The sequence below is a fragment of the Panthera leo genome, chromosome C1 (assembly GCF_018350215.1).
Source record: "Panthera leo isolate Ple1 chromosome C1, P.leo_Ple1_pat1.1, whole genome shotgun sequence".
In the NCBI taxonomy this organism is placed as follows: Eukaryota; Metazoa; Chordata; class Mammalia; order Carnivora; family Felidae; genus Panthera; species Panthera leo.
Window position 1 is genome coordinate 181,696,347 of NC_056686.1, and position 15,813 is coordinate 181,712,159.

Sequence of the window (15,813 nt, forward strand, 5' to 3'; positions counted from 1 at the left end):
TAACTATGATCTTAAATACAGATATTTTAAAACTTATTTCAGATGGCTGGTATATAATAAACTCCTAATATTGTTGAACAAATAAATGAGTGAATGAATACCAAAAATAATCTGAATAAAATTATGAGGAGAAAACTATATAAATGGAATAAATCTCCAGTAAAAAAGTACTCACTTTTCTGTCATGACTGCCCTAGCCTAAAACCTACTCTTCAGTGAAATTCAGTAATCTGCATGAATAAGGCAGCACAGACAGCTGGGTGAGGTGCTCAGGATACAACGTGCACAGGACACAGTGAAGGAGTTAAGAGTGCAACTGAAGGGACAGACATGGAAAAAGGCAAATTACAACACACAGTAACTGGCACTGAAACACTGATATGAAAAAGTTCCTAAGGAAGCAGCAAAACAGACCAACTGCCTCCCTTAGTTCTGGGGGTACATCATGGAGTGGGTGACTTCTGAATCTTATCTAAAAGGATACACAGGGGCACCTGGCTGGCTTAGTTGGTTAAGCATCCAACTCTTGATATCACCTCAGGTCATGATCTCACAGTTCATGAGATCAAGCCCTATATCAGGCTCTGAGCCAGCAGCGTGGAGCCTACTTGGGATTCTCTCTCTCCCTCTCCCTCTCTCTCTGCCCCTCCCCCACTTGCACATGCTCATTCTCTCTCTCTCTCTCTCTCTCTCTCTCTCCCACACACACACACACACACAAAACAAACATTTAAAAAATAAAAGAAATTCTTTAAAAGAAAATTTAAAAAAGGATTCACATAAGTCAGCCAGGCAAAAAAGGGATAGGACAGGAGGTGCAATCCTCAAGTTAAGCTGACATAAACCCTTCATGAGAAAGAGACGTACATATGAAATTCTCACCCCCCAGAATGATGTTTTCTCAGTAAGTACCAAAAAAAAAAAAAAAATCCTATTCGATGATAAGTATAAATATCACCATCTTAGTGAGGCACCTTCTATACCTTCCCAGTCCCTGAACCCATCTCAGGCATTAAACCATGCTCTCGTGGCCTCTGTAATATTGTCCCGAACACGCAGAACCATTCCTCTTTCTCACCCCACCAAAACGCGAGCTGATTCATGTTTGTATCCCAGTGCCTAGTGGCAGACAAATAGCAGACTCTCCACAAAGCCTGTGGGTGGGGTGGCGGCTACCTCCTACAAAGCAACTACCTTTGGGTACGCTTCACAGATGTCATCTTGTTTCACCTTCCCTGCAAATGTATACGGTTGATATTATTCCCATTTTTACATAAGAGACTGAGGCTCAGAATGGTGAAATAACTCCCAAACACCAGCTAAACAGCTGAGCCAGAACTTGAATCCAGACCCATCCCACACCCCCACTCCAAAACCATCCTTTTCGCCACTCTACTACTGCTGGACTCTACCCAGTTCAAGCTCTAGATATAATTATGGAGTTAGTGTTGTTCTTCTAATGATTTTATGAACTACAGTAAATTGAGAAAAATGTGATCAAGTAACTGCTAAATTTTTATGTAGGAAAAGAAAATTCAGGCTTTCTCAATGAACATGCATATACTGGGAGTTTTGCAATTCATATTTTAAATTAAAAAACACACACACAAAACAGGACGTAGAGGAAGGATTCTCTCATGTCACCATTGAATCCAACTTATGACACTCTGGTCCCTACCGCTTAGACTGAAAATCTGAGATGCTCTTCACAGTTCCTCTGCTGTCCATATGAAGTACATACATTTGTAAAGAAAGCCTATATTTACTCAAAAATCCAACAGTAATGTCAGCCAGACCGTGGGAAACAACTGTCAGAAATTAATACAATGACTTTGATAGTTATCACAGCTCTATTCTAACTCAAAGACTGCAAGTATAAGACTGGTCTAAAATAAAGATAAAGGTGCCTGGGTGGCTCAGTCGGTTAGGTGTCCAGCTATTGGTTTCGGCTCAGGTCATGATCTCATCGTTCTGTGAATTCAAGCCCCGCATTGTACTCTGTGCTGTGGTGTGGAGCCTGCTTGGGATTCTCTCTCTCTCCCTCTCTCTCTGCCCCTCCCCCACCCATGCTGTCTCTGTCTCTCTGAAAAGTAAACTTTAAAGGAATAAATAAATAAAATAAAAATAAAGATAAAGATAAAAATAAATGGTGCAGGGGTGCCCGGGTGGCTCGGTCAGTTGAGCGTCCAACTTCAGCTCAGGTCATGATCTCACAGTTCGTGGGTTTGAGCCCTGCATGAGGCTCTGGACTGACAGCTCAGAGCCTGGAACCTGCTTCAGATTCTGTGTCTCCCTCTCTCTGCCTTCCCCTGCTTGTGCTCTATCTCTCTCTCAAAAATAAATGAACATTAAAAAATTTTTTAATTAAAAAAATAATAAATGTGCAAAATGAATGAGAGAACACATAAAAGGGAAAACCCACTGGAGAAAATGACAAGAAGAGTTCAGGTATACCTGGTACCTTTTATCATTATCTACATTAACAATAAAAAAAAGAAAGGAATATTCTTTGGTTTGGCACATCAACAAGAATTTGAAGTTAAATTTGAAACTTCTGTTTGCTTCCACTTATCTTAGAATGCAACTTTTGCTGAGTGTGCATGTGTGTTTTGTAAGAAAATCAAACCTCATGAACTCCAGTGCTGCTGATTCAGATCAGTCTCTTGTTTTAATCCTTATTGTCTACTTAATAAATTGTTGTTTTAAGCCACTAAGTTTTCTGGTGGCTTTTTATGAAGAATAAAAAACTGGAACAATCCCTGTCTATAAAAAACCCACAACAATAATAACAATGACTAATATGGGAAAAGGGGTTTAAAACAAGCTGGAATTTCTTTTTTCTTTTTTTCTTTTTTTTTTTTTTTTTTGAGAGAGAGAGAGAGAGAGAGAGAGCAGGGGAGGGGCAGAGGGAGAGGGAGAGAGAGACTCTTAAACAGGCTCCACACCCAGCGTGAAGCCCAATGTGGGGCTCGACTTCACAACCGTGGATCATGACCTAAGCTGAAATCAAGAGCTGGACTCTCAGGGGCGCCTGGGTGGCTCAGTCGGTTGAGCATCTGACTTCGGCTCAGGTCATGATCACACAGTTTGTGGATTTGAGCCCCAACATTGGGCTCTGTGCTGACAGCTTGGGGCCTGGAGCCTGCTTCAGATCTGTGTCCCCCTTTTTCTAACCCTCCCCCGCTTGTGCGCGCACACACTCTCTCTCTCTCTCTCCCCCCAAAATAAAATAAATGCTAAAAAAACAAAGAGTTGGACACTTAACCAGGCCACCCAGGCACCCCAAAACAGGTAGAATTAAATGCTGCCGATAGTAAAAGAAAAGGTGGAGAAGGAAGTGATTGCAATGAGTATGTTCTAAGATCCTTGTACAGCTTGAGAGATGAGTGAAGACACGGATTCATTTTAACCTTTAACTCAATAATACATGACAAAAATTCTAAGGATAACTGCTAACAGACTAGACCTAGAATGTTTAACTTCCAAGCAAATAAAATGAGGAAAAATGTGGAAGATAGGGAGTAAATAAACGTCATCATTTCAATGGAAGGCACAAAAACAGGTTGAAAAAAATAACTACCAAAAAGCACGTAACACAGAAAATATAGTAAGACATGGAAATACGTCCAAATATATCAAAAAATAACAGCAAATGGTAAAACACTAAATGCACCAATTTTAAAAGATGGTCACTCAGATCGGATTAAAAATCATAAAACCATAGATGATTCACAGCAGATATATCTGAGGCATCCCAAAGAATGGCTCAAAGGAAATCAGTGGCAAAAGACACATCACGCAAAAACTAACCAAAGGAAGCTGATGTAGCAATTGATAACAGACTTTAAGAGAGATATGTGGATAAAAAGATGACATTATAAATGTATTTTCTTATTGATGTGCCCATTAGTCCTTAGAAAAGCATGAAAAGACAATTCCAACAAACATTATAAAAATAGTATGTGTGGGAAGCAATTATTTTGTGAGTTTGTAATGGGTTTTATCAGAACGAAGAATTTCTAAACCTCATGCCAACGCCATCTTAACTCCATCACAAAATACAATCATCTCGCATTTACTAATTATAGCACCTATATAAGTATCCTTTAAGAAAAAGTGACACAAGTTACATGAGGAGGGAAAAAAACACCTCAGATAACTTTCCTAGAATAACCAGATAAAAAATAAAAACCGCCTTACCATCTCAGTACGTAGACAGAAGAATGCCTATTTCAAGTATGGCTTTCTTCCAGTACGTTAGGGAATAAAATATACTAAAACTTCTTTGGATACACTGAGCCATCCATCTTTTTAAAGCCTGCCTACTATCCAGGGAACTCTTCCATAACCAGTTTAAATACATGGAATTCTCTGCAAACCAAATCTCTAACATGCATATTCTAAGAAAGATCTGTGATGGTCTGCGATGCCAATGCAATGCTGTGAATTCAGATTCTAACTATTGTACATCCATAGTTCAGGTACTGTCCTTGGTCCTGCTCTGGGTGTGCTTCTCATTCAGTCTCCTGAACACTTTATAAAGTATATACCAGAGTATGACACTTCTTAAATCCCCAGCATCTATTCTTCCAGACCATGCAAGAATAGATGTCTTAGGCTTTGAAACAGACTAGAGGACCAGACACATTGTTAGCAAGACACATCTACCATGGCAGAGACACTGACTGCTCACTACATGGCCAAGGGCTTCTCCCCATTTCCCAGTCTTTATGCAGTTAGGCAGATCATGGGGTTACTGCTGAATGTGGACCCTGAGCTGAAATGAAATATGTCACCTTGGGGCCAAGCATGTAAGAGCTGGTATGGGGGTCTCCAGTGCTCTCTTCCCTGAACACTTGCCTGGAGAGGCCTCCTGTTACAAATGGTGTCATGACAAGATGGCAGAACCTTTAATAATCCAATATGGCAAAAGTCAAGAGGATGCTGAGCCTGCATGCCTTAATGACAGTACAAAGTAAACCCCCTGCCAATCCATGCTGGACACATAGCATTAGCAAGAAATCATCTTTTGTTCTGTTAAGTCACTGAGAACTCAGGGTTAGCTCATTTGCACAGCATAATCTGACTGAGGCTGACTAGTACAACTAGGTAACAAAAAGTAATTTAGAGTTAAGTTGTTCCAAAAACCACTTCATGTTCAAAGCTCTTAGGTTCTAAAAGCATTTTCTAAAATGCAAACACATGACCTGAAACAACTTTTCTTTGGCAGCAATCAAGCCAAAATACCAAAGAGCTTAAGAACAAGTCACTCTTTGCTATATTGGATAGCTATTCTGGAAACTAAATACTTCATACATAAATTCTTTGTTCCATTTGACTGAATTTTGGATTAAACTGCAGCTTTCCCATCACCTTTAAAAGCATGTTGGTTTAGAACCTACATGATGCTCACATTAAAATCCTGTATTATTTGGTATTGAAAATTTAAATGCTTTATTATGTAATTTCTAGAACTCTGATTCAAAGGACTGGGTTTTGGTTTTTGTAAGCAGAAGAGGCCTGGTATGTCACTTTAATCCAGAAATCTCTTCTTGTGGATTCAACCAGTGGATAAGTTTGCAGTGCAGCTTCGGACCACCAGGAAAATGATTAACAGTAGCTAAAAGGATGATAGTTTGCAATTAGCAGGACCTTACAAAAAGCCCAGGCACCTTGCTGAGCACTTTATACATAGTATCTTATTTCTTACCATACTGGTACTTTTCCTTTTTCTTTTCTTTTTCTTTTTCTTTCTTTTTTTTTTTTTTTTTTTTACAGATGAGGACAGGAGGTTGAAAAATATTACATATTTCACTCAAGCTAGTAAATGTATTTGAATTTACTAGTCTGTCTGATTGCAGAGTCTGTGTTCTTAACCACTGATAACCCCAGAGTTTCTCAAAGTATGCTCTGGGTGATAATCTTGGTGGTGCACAGACAAAAGTTTTTTTTTTTTTTTTTAACAGTTAATGTATGTTGGAAAGAAATATAACTAACACAGAAAACCTGTCCCAGACCTTACTACTTAAAACAAAGTCAGGGTAGATAACCAGTTTTTTGTTTGTTTGCTTGTGTGTTTGTTTGTCTTAATCAGATGGTTTAAAGAAAAATATTAATAGTACGGGGGGGGTAATCCAATGTGGCAAAACTCAAGAAGGTGCTGAGTAAATAACTAAAGGGTGGAAAACACTGGACTCCATTTTGCAACACAAGGGGGGAAAATGAAGACTGAGACACAAGACATTTAAGTTCCAGCCTTGACAGCTCCCAACTAGCTGTATGGCTCACCGTTCTGAACCTTAGTTTTTTATCTATAAAATACCAGTTTAAATTCTGGGATCTTAAAGGTCTAAAATACATACTCTAACTGCCTTGGTTAACTATTACAATCCTACTTTTTTTTTTTTTACCATCCAAATGCAAAGAAATATGAAAAGTATCATAATACATAAGCCATAATACTTTTTAAGGTAGAGTAAAATACATTTGTTGTGCCACTCACTCACCTTTGAAGATATAATCGGCATGCAGACACTGAGGGTGGTCCAGAGAAATGCTGGCAAACTATTTGTTCCTGGTCTATGGCAAGACAAGCTTGAGCCAGAATATGAAATACCTACATCAATAAGCCCATTATTTCATTTAATTTTTTATCAGTGACATTTTCTCAATGAAGGATGCAGGGCATTCATTTACATTCTAGAGACAACTTCTTATCTCGTCACAGATAAATCGCAGACTCACACTTTGAGAAGCATTGGTGCACAGCACACTCTATACTTCTAATTTTCATAAGGAGCGTTTTCCTAGCTCTGTTTAGGGACTTCAACTTGCCTGAAAATGAGAAACAGCAAAGTAAGCCTTTTGAAGTGTTTTCCTTTTGAACAGCCAGAAATAAAAGCACAAGACCAAAGGTCAAGGGGAATTAGATAGTGAACCTGAAACGAATTTAATATGCTCTGTCTCCTCTTTAAACAGCGATCATTTGATTTTTCATGGAAAGTTGTTTGTGTTGGGTACCCTAAGTGTTTTTGCATGTTTAAGCATTTGGCTCTTTTTATTTAGACAGCTTGGAAGGAAGCAATGAGTGGCAGTGTTAATCTTGTCAGAGGTCACTTCTAATTATGGAGACCAAAATAAATTATAAATCCAGCGATTTCTGAAAACCATTTACGAGGCACTAATTGTTGTAATTTGGAGATTCAGGGCTATAGCTACATTGCAATCGTCTGTGAAAATCTCAGGGTGCATGTGAGACTTTCTGGAGAGAGAAAATATAATTAGCACCTGTTTTAAGAACTGTGTTCACACCCCAAATTTCCCCAAATGGCGCTTTGATATTTTCAACTTGTTTTCTTTGTATTCCCAATAGGACCTATAAAGTGCCTCAAACGCCTGGAGAACAATTTATTTTTCTGACCCAGGAGTATATATTTTCTCTCCAGATTAGCTAAAAGTCATCTGGACTGAGTTGTACAATGCAAAACCTTATTAACAATTAGCCAAACACAAACAACACTCACACTCCTAGAGAGTAAGAAAATGTAAGCCAAGAGAAACACAATCAAAGTGCAGGGCGTGCCATTAAACCACACCTCACCGGCCAGACGTTCCACCCAAATCCTTTCCCTTTGGGATTGATTTCTATAGAGACCATCTCTCTGTTCCGCAAATAAAACTAGGCGTTGCTAGGAAACAGCCTGGCTTCTCAGGATCCAGCTAACGAGGGGTGGCTGCTTCCTACCAAGAGCTACAGGAGTCTGAATCTCTACCTGACACATGTGCTATTGTTAGGAACCCTAGATTCTACGTGCACCTATGTCAGAGCCTGAGAGAGAATATTTTTCTGTTTAGCAGTAACAGCCTTAAATTGGTGACGTCATTTGTACGCTGAAATTCTTTTCCCCATCCTGGCCTTGCATTTCCTCTTTTCTTTCAGCTTCTCCAAATGTATCCCCTCACCACTTTCACGTAACAATGCCCAAGAAAACGGTTTGGTATATATTCAGGTTACTTAGTTTACTCATTTCATAGATTCTTTCCCTCACACGATTGGTCCTATTAAACTTTTGAAAATTTCCGCATGGCTTGGAGTTACTACTTTCAAAAATTTGGTATCAGATTTTTGTTGCTTTTATAAAACACAACCTGGTAGTCTTTAACTCTGGTGAAACGGTGCTGGGCACACTCCCGGGAGTAGTAACTACTGCAGTGGCCCACACATTCTTTCTCCTGCCCTCGCAAACCTCTGATGTCCCTCCTTTTCCCTTCTGCATGTCAATACCACCTAGCAGCTCAGCATTAACAACAGGTACAAGAAAGCTTCACAATAATGACTTAAGCAAAGAGGGGAAGATTTTTTTCACATGAAGCAAGAACTCTGTAGTGACAGTCCAAGCTCATCCTAACTTTCTGCTCTGTCATTCTTGGCTTTTACTCTTGACTGATGTCTTACGGTGGATACACAGGTGCACCAATTCAAGATCTCATGGCCTTTTGACAGATTCCCAGGTACAAGAGAAGGGGAAGTTTAATGACTCTACAGGAAGCTCTGGCTTTTCACCAGAAAAGGAAGCTCCCCCAAAGACTTTCCTTTACATCTCACTGGCCAGGCCTGGCTCACCGCCCACTCCTACGCTAGTCACTGGTTGGATTGCCATATAAGTTTACAACTTTCCTGAATCTGGGGAGGGCCTACCTGCTCTAGATGAATGGCTTGCTGCCTAACCCTCACCCTGTAAGGAAGAAGGATCTGGAAACAGCTGTCAGTTAAAAATGACAATGCTGCCATCTATCCCTCTCCACATGGGATGGCAAAGTCCCCACAGAAGTGAGGCTGCCTCCAGTCTAGAGGTCAGAATAGCCCATCTGAGCCTCAGGAGAAATGGCTGTCTCTGCTTAAGGCCAGGTCTCTGTTCAGTCATTCTGAGGTCCCAGGGAAGTCAGGCTTTTCTTCTAAACACAGTCGTGGCCCTTCAACTACAGAAATGAGCCATACTTAATGTCTTAGATGCTGGGACCTGGGCCTTTCAGAGTCATTGGTTGCAGAAGACCTGTTGAGACCAACAACATGCCCAAGCACACCAAGTTCTACATAAGTGCTATTTTTACTTGCAAATGTTAGTCTCCGTGTGCATCCCGGTCGCTCAAGAGGCCTGAGGGCTCCAGTGCTTGCCCTCTCTTCCCTACCACGGACCTAAAACTATTAGAAGACATACTAAGAAGAACTAACAAACATACGGGACTTCCACTACCATTTATTAATGGGAAAATAAAATGAAACCGCTTACTCCCTGCTGTCAATCAAAAGCATGGGGAAAACTTCTGTTTCAGGGCATAGGCCAATAATTAGTTCCAGACTGGCCTTCCCAGTGTAACCAACTGTAAAACTGTGAGGCAGTGGTTTGCAGACATTGCACAGCAGGTGGCTGAAGACAAAAATCCCAGAGACAAGAAAAACTCAGGAGGTGACTCTATGACCACCCAGATCTCGGCCAGGTGATGACTTCCCAAGTGCAGCGCAGGGAGCTGGAGTCCTGGGAAGTTCTGACAAGCCGAGGATGCAGAGATCAACAGGCAGGGCACAGGAAAGGAAAGAGCTATGGAGGGGTGGAGGCCAGAAGTGCACATCGGGATGCCCCCCAGGCCTTTGGCTAATGTCTGCTCTGCGCATGTGCAGGGAAACACTACCAAGGCCTTCCAGAGAGCAGCTGCTACAGGGCTGACAGTGTGTTGAAGTTCCGTGAGGTCCAGCAGTGCTGGAGAACACGGGAGTTATGACCCAGCCGAAGAAAAAGAACACCTGATCATCATTCCAGGCATCTAGCTAAGACATCAGAAATGCTGCTTTGGAAGAAGTACCAGGCCTAACAAAGCCCTAACAAAATCCACAGGAGAGACCAAACTTAGAGGCTGAATCCCATATCCCATCAAGTTAGAAGTGCTGGGGAACCACACTGGGCTTTCCACAGATCCATCCTAACGAGGTGGAAAATCATACCTAGAAAGTGCAAAGAAATAAATCTGCCTACTGGATAAAAATTAACATTAAAGTAAAAATTGTTGGGGTGCCTGAGCGACTCAGTCAGTTAAGTGCCTGACTCCTGATTTCAGCTCAGGTCAAGATCTCACAGTTGTGAGACGGAGCCCCAGGTCAGACTCCACACTGAGTATGCTTAAGATTCTCTCTCTCTCTCCCTCTGCCCCTCTCCCCGCTTCACTCTCACTTTCTCAAAAATAAATGAATGAATGAATGGATGAATAATAAAAATTGTTCCACAGAATTCAGAATTTCGACAACTTAGAACTCTCAACAGCCAGTGTAAAATCAATAACTGCTAGATGTGCAAACAAACAAGAAAATGGGATCCACGGTCAAGAGAATTACAGACGACAAAAACTGCCCCTTAGGGGGCCCAGACACTGGATTTAGCAGAGAATTTAAAGCAGCTACATTCAATTCAATTCAATTCAAATAACTGAAGGAAAATATGGTCTGAATGAGTTAACATACTCATTAGAAATCTAATAAGATTAAGAGAATCTCATAAGAAAAATAAAATCTATAAAAAGGGAAAGAAATGCAAATTCTATAAGTGAAAAGTCAAATGAGTAAAATTTTTAAATCCATTGGATGGGATTGACAACAGAATGAAAATGCAAAAATAAAGTTAGTGAACTGGAAGACAGGTACATATAAAAAAAAATCATATTAAAGAACAAATAAAACAGTTTTGTGAAATCCAAAATGGTGAAGTTATATCAAAATCAAAAGAATTACTTCTAAAGTCACATCAAAACTGTAACTTTTTCAGTGAATATAATAGACAGCAGATATAAAAATATAATTTTTAAAATCCTCCCTTCCTAATTTTGAATATATATATTTAAACACACTTGGGTAAAAATGCTGAACTCTGAAGACTTTTCCCTTTGTTTTGTTGTCATAAGAGGAAAATATAAAAATTCCTGAATTTTGTTTTTTTGCCATTTTAGATTTGTTATCCAGCATGATTAATAAGGAGTTGCATTAGCAATACAAATCAATTTATTTTAGTCAAATACAATTCTTTGTTGCTGAGAAACACCAATTTTAGTGGGCTTAACATTTTAATAAAATCTCTGAAAGGATGTTACTTTGCCTTAAATCGGAATTTGTCAATAGTGGCGCTAAAAGAGAACTGTTGTGGGAGGCTGTTCTGTACTACGCTCCAAGATGTGTAGAAGCATCTCTGGTCTCCCATTCCCTACCCAACTGTGCCAACCAAAAACGTCTCCGAACATCACCAAATGTCCTGTAGGGGATAAAACCACCCCTGATTGAGGAGCACTGCCATAAATGATTGGGTCTTTTATTTCCCCCTAATTTATTCATTAAAAAACAACAACAAAATGCTTGGCTTATAATCTGCAGTGAAAGCAACAATGTCTTTCTATTAAAATACTTGATGTTGGGGCGCCTGGGTGGCTCAGTCGGTTAGGCGTCCGACTTCAGCTCAGGTCACGATCTCACGGTCCGTGAGTTCGAGTCCCGCATCGGGCTCTGTGCTGATGGCTCAGAGCTTGGAGCCTGCTTCCGATTCTGTGTCTCCCCCTCTCTCTGCCCCTCCCCCGTTCATGCTCTGTCTCTCTCTGTCCCAAAAATAAATAAACGTTAAAAAAAAAAAAAATTTAAAAAATACTTGGATGTTAAATTTTGAAAAGAATTCCCTTCATTGAGTGAAAAAGTTCCCCAACTTTAAGGATTTTGTTTCTTTGTTTCTTTGTTTCTTTGTTTTAGAGAGAGCACCTGTGCATCAGGAAGAAGGGCAGAGGGAGAGAGGAAAAAAAAAAAAACAAAACCTTAAGCAGACTCCATGCTCAGGACAGAGTCTGACATGGGACTCAATCCCAGGGATCATGACCTCAGCTGAAATCAACAGTTGGATGATAATCCAGGCGTCCCATTATCACATTTAATTTAGATTTTCTTTAAGCCTGGTTGATAGGTTTTGATTTTTGCTTTCAACAAAACAAATTTTATATTTTCTGGCATGTGCCATTCATCATTCGCTCACCTAGGAATAACAGGTACAAATTAGCTAAATACAGCTGGGACATTTTTAGTAAAACAAACAGCAACCTATTTCTAAGTCATTTATTAAGAGAACATGACATGTTCTTCACCTAACTGATCAAGCACACATCAGGAATTTTGATATAAAAAGACACCACAGACTGCAGGTTGTTCTTCATGGAATTCAATCTTTAGAAACTACAGGACATTTTCTCACATCAGTTATCTAAACCTAGACTTCTTTTCAGTCAGTTCAAAAATATAGGTAAAAGCTAATATCCGCCTCCTCCCCAAAATGGGACTACTGATCAAGGGCAATGTGAAGTTTTCTTTCTTTAAAAGAAAACACTGTAAAATCTTCAGGTTCTGGCATTTAATCAGGGTAGAAATGTAACCACAAATTCATATCAGCAAAGGTATTTATCATTTTTGACTCTAATTTTTCTGGGGAAAAAAATTCCCAGAATTTGCTGAGTTTATTTGTATGTGGGTGATTTTTTTTTCCAGGAAAAAATACAAACTAGGAAACTGTCATAGTAAAAACATATGCTCTACGTCACATGCAAGTCCATCTTATGTCACTCACCTATGTGATAAAGTCCAATCCAATCACTGGGGTCCACCTCCTCTTTAATGTCCCAGAAGATAATGAGGTTTTGGGCTTGCCCCAGCGTGTACTCGTACATGCTGGCAGTCAAGCTGGAGCGGCTCTCAGAGGTCACCAGGTCTGTGTCGCTGTTTGCCCTCTGTAGGGTCATGTTCTCTGGCATGGAGCTCTGGGCGGCGAGGCTCTGAAGGTTCTCTGGGCTCAATGTGTACCGCATCTGGGGATTTCGACGCCGCACAAAAAGCAGGTGCTCCCGGGCTGAGCTGGCCATCCTGAGGTTAGCTTCCTACAAAGCTGCAAGAGACAGACAAGCACAAAGCATTAGTGCTACAATGCGAGGGAATTAGGTTTAAGCCTCCCAGACGTAAAGCCCTAAAGAGTGTTTATGAAAGCCCGGCCATGCAATAATCTTCTGCTGTCAAAATAAAACCTATTATTCTACTTGTCGACTGATGATGTCAGAAACAACTTCTATAGTCTGAGGTCACATGATGGCAAAGGCCATCACGCACCTGTGGCCCTTGATTTCACAGGGCACAGTTTCCCCCTGGCAATTAAGGACAAGCAGATTTCCCTACCAGTCCTTTTAGGTTTATCCTCTCCCAGACACCCCACCTTCAGGAATGGTCCTCTTTTCTTTCACCCCCACCCCATATACTTATTTCTTGTGGAAATTAAATTTTAAAATAGCAAGACAGAAAATTGTGACACGTGCTAAACACAGCTGAAATCTACCACTGAGCACAGGTTAACCTGCTCAATTTCCTTCTCACAGGAATGTAACCCATCAGTGTTTATCAGGAACTTGCTCAAATGTCACCTCCTCTCTTAAATAGAATGGCCATCGTATTTAAGACCGCAACACCCCATCTCTTCCCCATCTCTCCTCTCTCGCTGTATTTTTCTCCATAGCAATTACCATAACCTGATGTGCCACACAGTACCATGTACTTATTTATTTGGTTATTGCATACTTCTCCCAACAAGAATGCAAGCTTGGGGAAATGACAGTCTCCTCAATAAGGGGTGCTGGGCAAACTGGACAGCCACACACAAAAGAATGAAGCTGGACCCTTATCTTACACAGTAGACAAAAACCAACTCAAAACAGATTAAGGATTTGAAAATAAACCCTGAAGGCATAAAACTCCTAGAAGAAAACATAGGGAGTAAGCATCTTGACATCAGTCTTGACAATAATTTTTCTTGGATCTGACACCAAAAGCAAAGGCAACCAAAGCAAAAATAAACAACTGGGACTATATCAAACTAAAAAGTCTCTAAACAGCAAAAGAAACCAGGTCTGTTGAAGCTACACAGTCTTTAAAAGCAGGAACAGTGTCTCAGTGGTGCGTATGTACGGCAAGGGAGGAGCTGACATGGAGAAAGGATGGAGGTTATCTGTATATTTCTTTAACAAACATTCACACAGTACTTATTCTTTCAAGTGATTCACAAACACATAGGTTATTTGTAAGACTTGTGTTTATAAATCAATAGCTGCACATGCTTGAACTTCACCCTGCCTCAATTATTAAATGGAGATGACTTTAAAGTACCATGAAAGATTGCTATAAGGATTAGAAAAATCTTAAGTGTTAGAGAAAGACAAAAATCGTATGACTTCACTCATATGAGGACTTTAAGAGACAAAACAGATGAACATAAGAAAAGGGAAACAAAAATAATATAAAAACAGGGAGGGGGACAAAACAGAAAAGACTCATAAATATGGAGAACAAACTGAGGGTTACTAGAGGGGTTGTGGGAGGGGGGATGGGCTAAATGGGTAAGGGGCATGAAGGAATCTACTCCTGAAATCATTGTTTCACTATATACTAATTTGGATGTAAATTTAAAAAAAATAAAAAATAAAATTAAAAATAAAAAAGAAAAGAAAAATCTTAAGTGAGGGGGGCCTGGGTGGCTCAGTCGGTTGAGAACCCGACTTCAGCTCAGGTCATGATTGCACAGTTCACAGGCGTGAACCCCGCAATGGGCTGTGTGCTGACAGTTCAGAGCCTGGAGCCTGCTTCAGATTATATGTCTCCCTTTCTCTCTGCTCCTCACCTGCTCATGCTCTGCCTCTCAAAAATAAATAAGCATTAAAAAATATTTTTAAGAAAAATCATACATGAAAGTGTTCAGTAAAAAGCAACTACTGTTACTTTTAGTAACAATATAATTACTGAATTAATTAATGCACGATTTACTTTGGAGTAGCTCCAAGGGTTGGGAGACAGTTAAGAGAAATCAAATGCTGAAGACTACCTTTTTACACAGGAAAAATTACTCTAAGTTCCGCCTCATGTTAGATGACCCCATGGAGAAAATAGTCCATTCTTCCCCTGCCTCCCTATTCAACATGGCTCCTGGCTCCCAGAAGCCAGAAATCAGCTACATATGGATACACAGCCCTTTGAGTTATAGCTTTTAACTCAACCACGTCTCTTAAATAATTGTTTCTACATTTAAAAAAATAATAACTCCAATTTCCAAACAATCCACTTAGGAAAGAACTTTGAGAGCCCCGCACCCACAAGCCAGGAACTGAGAGGTGAGATTAGAAGAACCTCAGGCACAGAACAGAAAACAAGTCAGCTGGAACCTAAGAGTGATAAGCAGGAGTCATTGCAGGGTCTCGAGCACAAGAGTCAAAACATTATATATAAGTATGAGAAACTTAATCTGACAGCCTCTGCAGGGCTGGTTGTAAAAGGAGGGTAACAGAGGAGGTAAAACAGTCAGAAGCTGATTAAGTGAGGAATCCAGCACTGAGTGCTGAAAAACGGATTTTAGTAACACAGAAGGGAAATATATCAATTGGGAATATTTCAAAGAGCGAGCCCAAAGATGTGGCAACAGAATGAATACAGGGGATCAAAGTGGGGAAAAATCAGGACTAAATTCTGGATTTTCAGTCCAAGCAGCAATAAAATCCCAGAAACATTGATGGGGCTAAGAAAATCAATACGATCTTCGGTGAGTTGGAAGTAAATGCAATATACCCAAGTCACTATGTCCCAAAGACTCTTGTGAAGGTGGGTCGAGTTGCTGGTTATTATGAAGCCAGGGATAAAAATAAATATTCAAATGCAAGTTTCTGCTTAATAATAGCCTTATTGTTTGTTAATTAAAATCAACTAAAATC

General features: G+C 40.1%; 1 protein-coding gene across 6 annotated transcripts in view; it reads right to left on the reverse strand.

Moving 5' to 3' along the window:
* The window catches only part of HECW2 (HECT, C2 and WW domain containing E3 ubiquitin protein ligase 2), a 321,128-nt gene that overhangs the window by 217,585 nt on the left and 87,730 nt on the right, over positions 1–15,813 (reverse strand). For 3 of the 6 annotated variants that reach the window (XM_042949536.1, XM_042949537.1, XM_042949535.1), the window contains one exon: positions 12,642–12,956. In XM_042949536.1, coding sequence (XP_042805470.1) covers positions 12,642–12,933 — 292 coding nt within the window. In that variant the 5' untranslated portion in view covers positions 12,934–12,956. Of the gene's footprint in view, positions 1–6,506; positions 6,835–7,523; positions 7,610–12,641; positions 12,957–15,813 lie in introns of those variants that run through there. The other 3 variants (XM_042949542.1, XM_042949538.1, XM_042949539.1) reach the window with 2 other exon arrangements.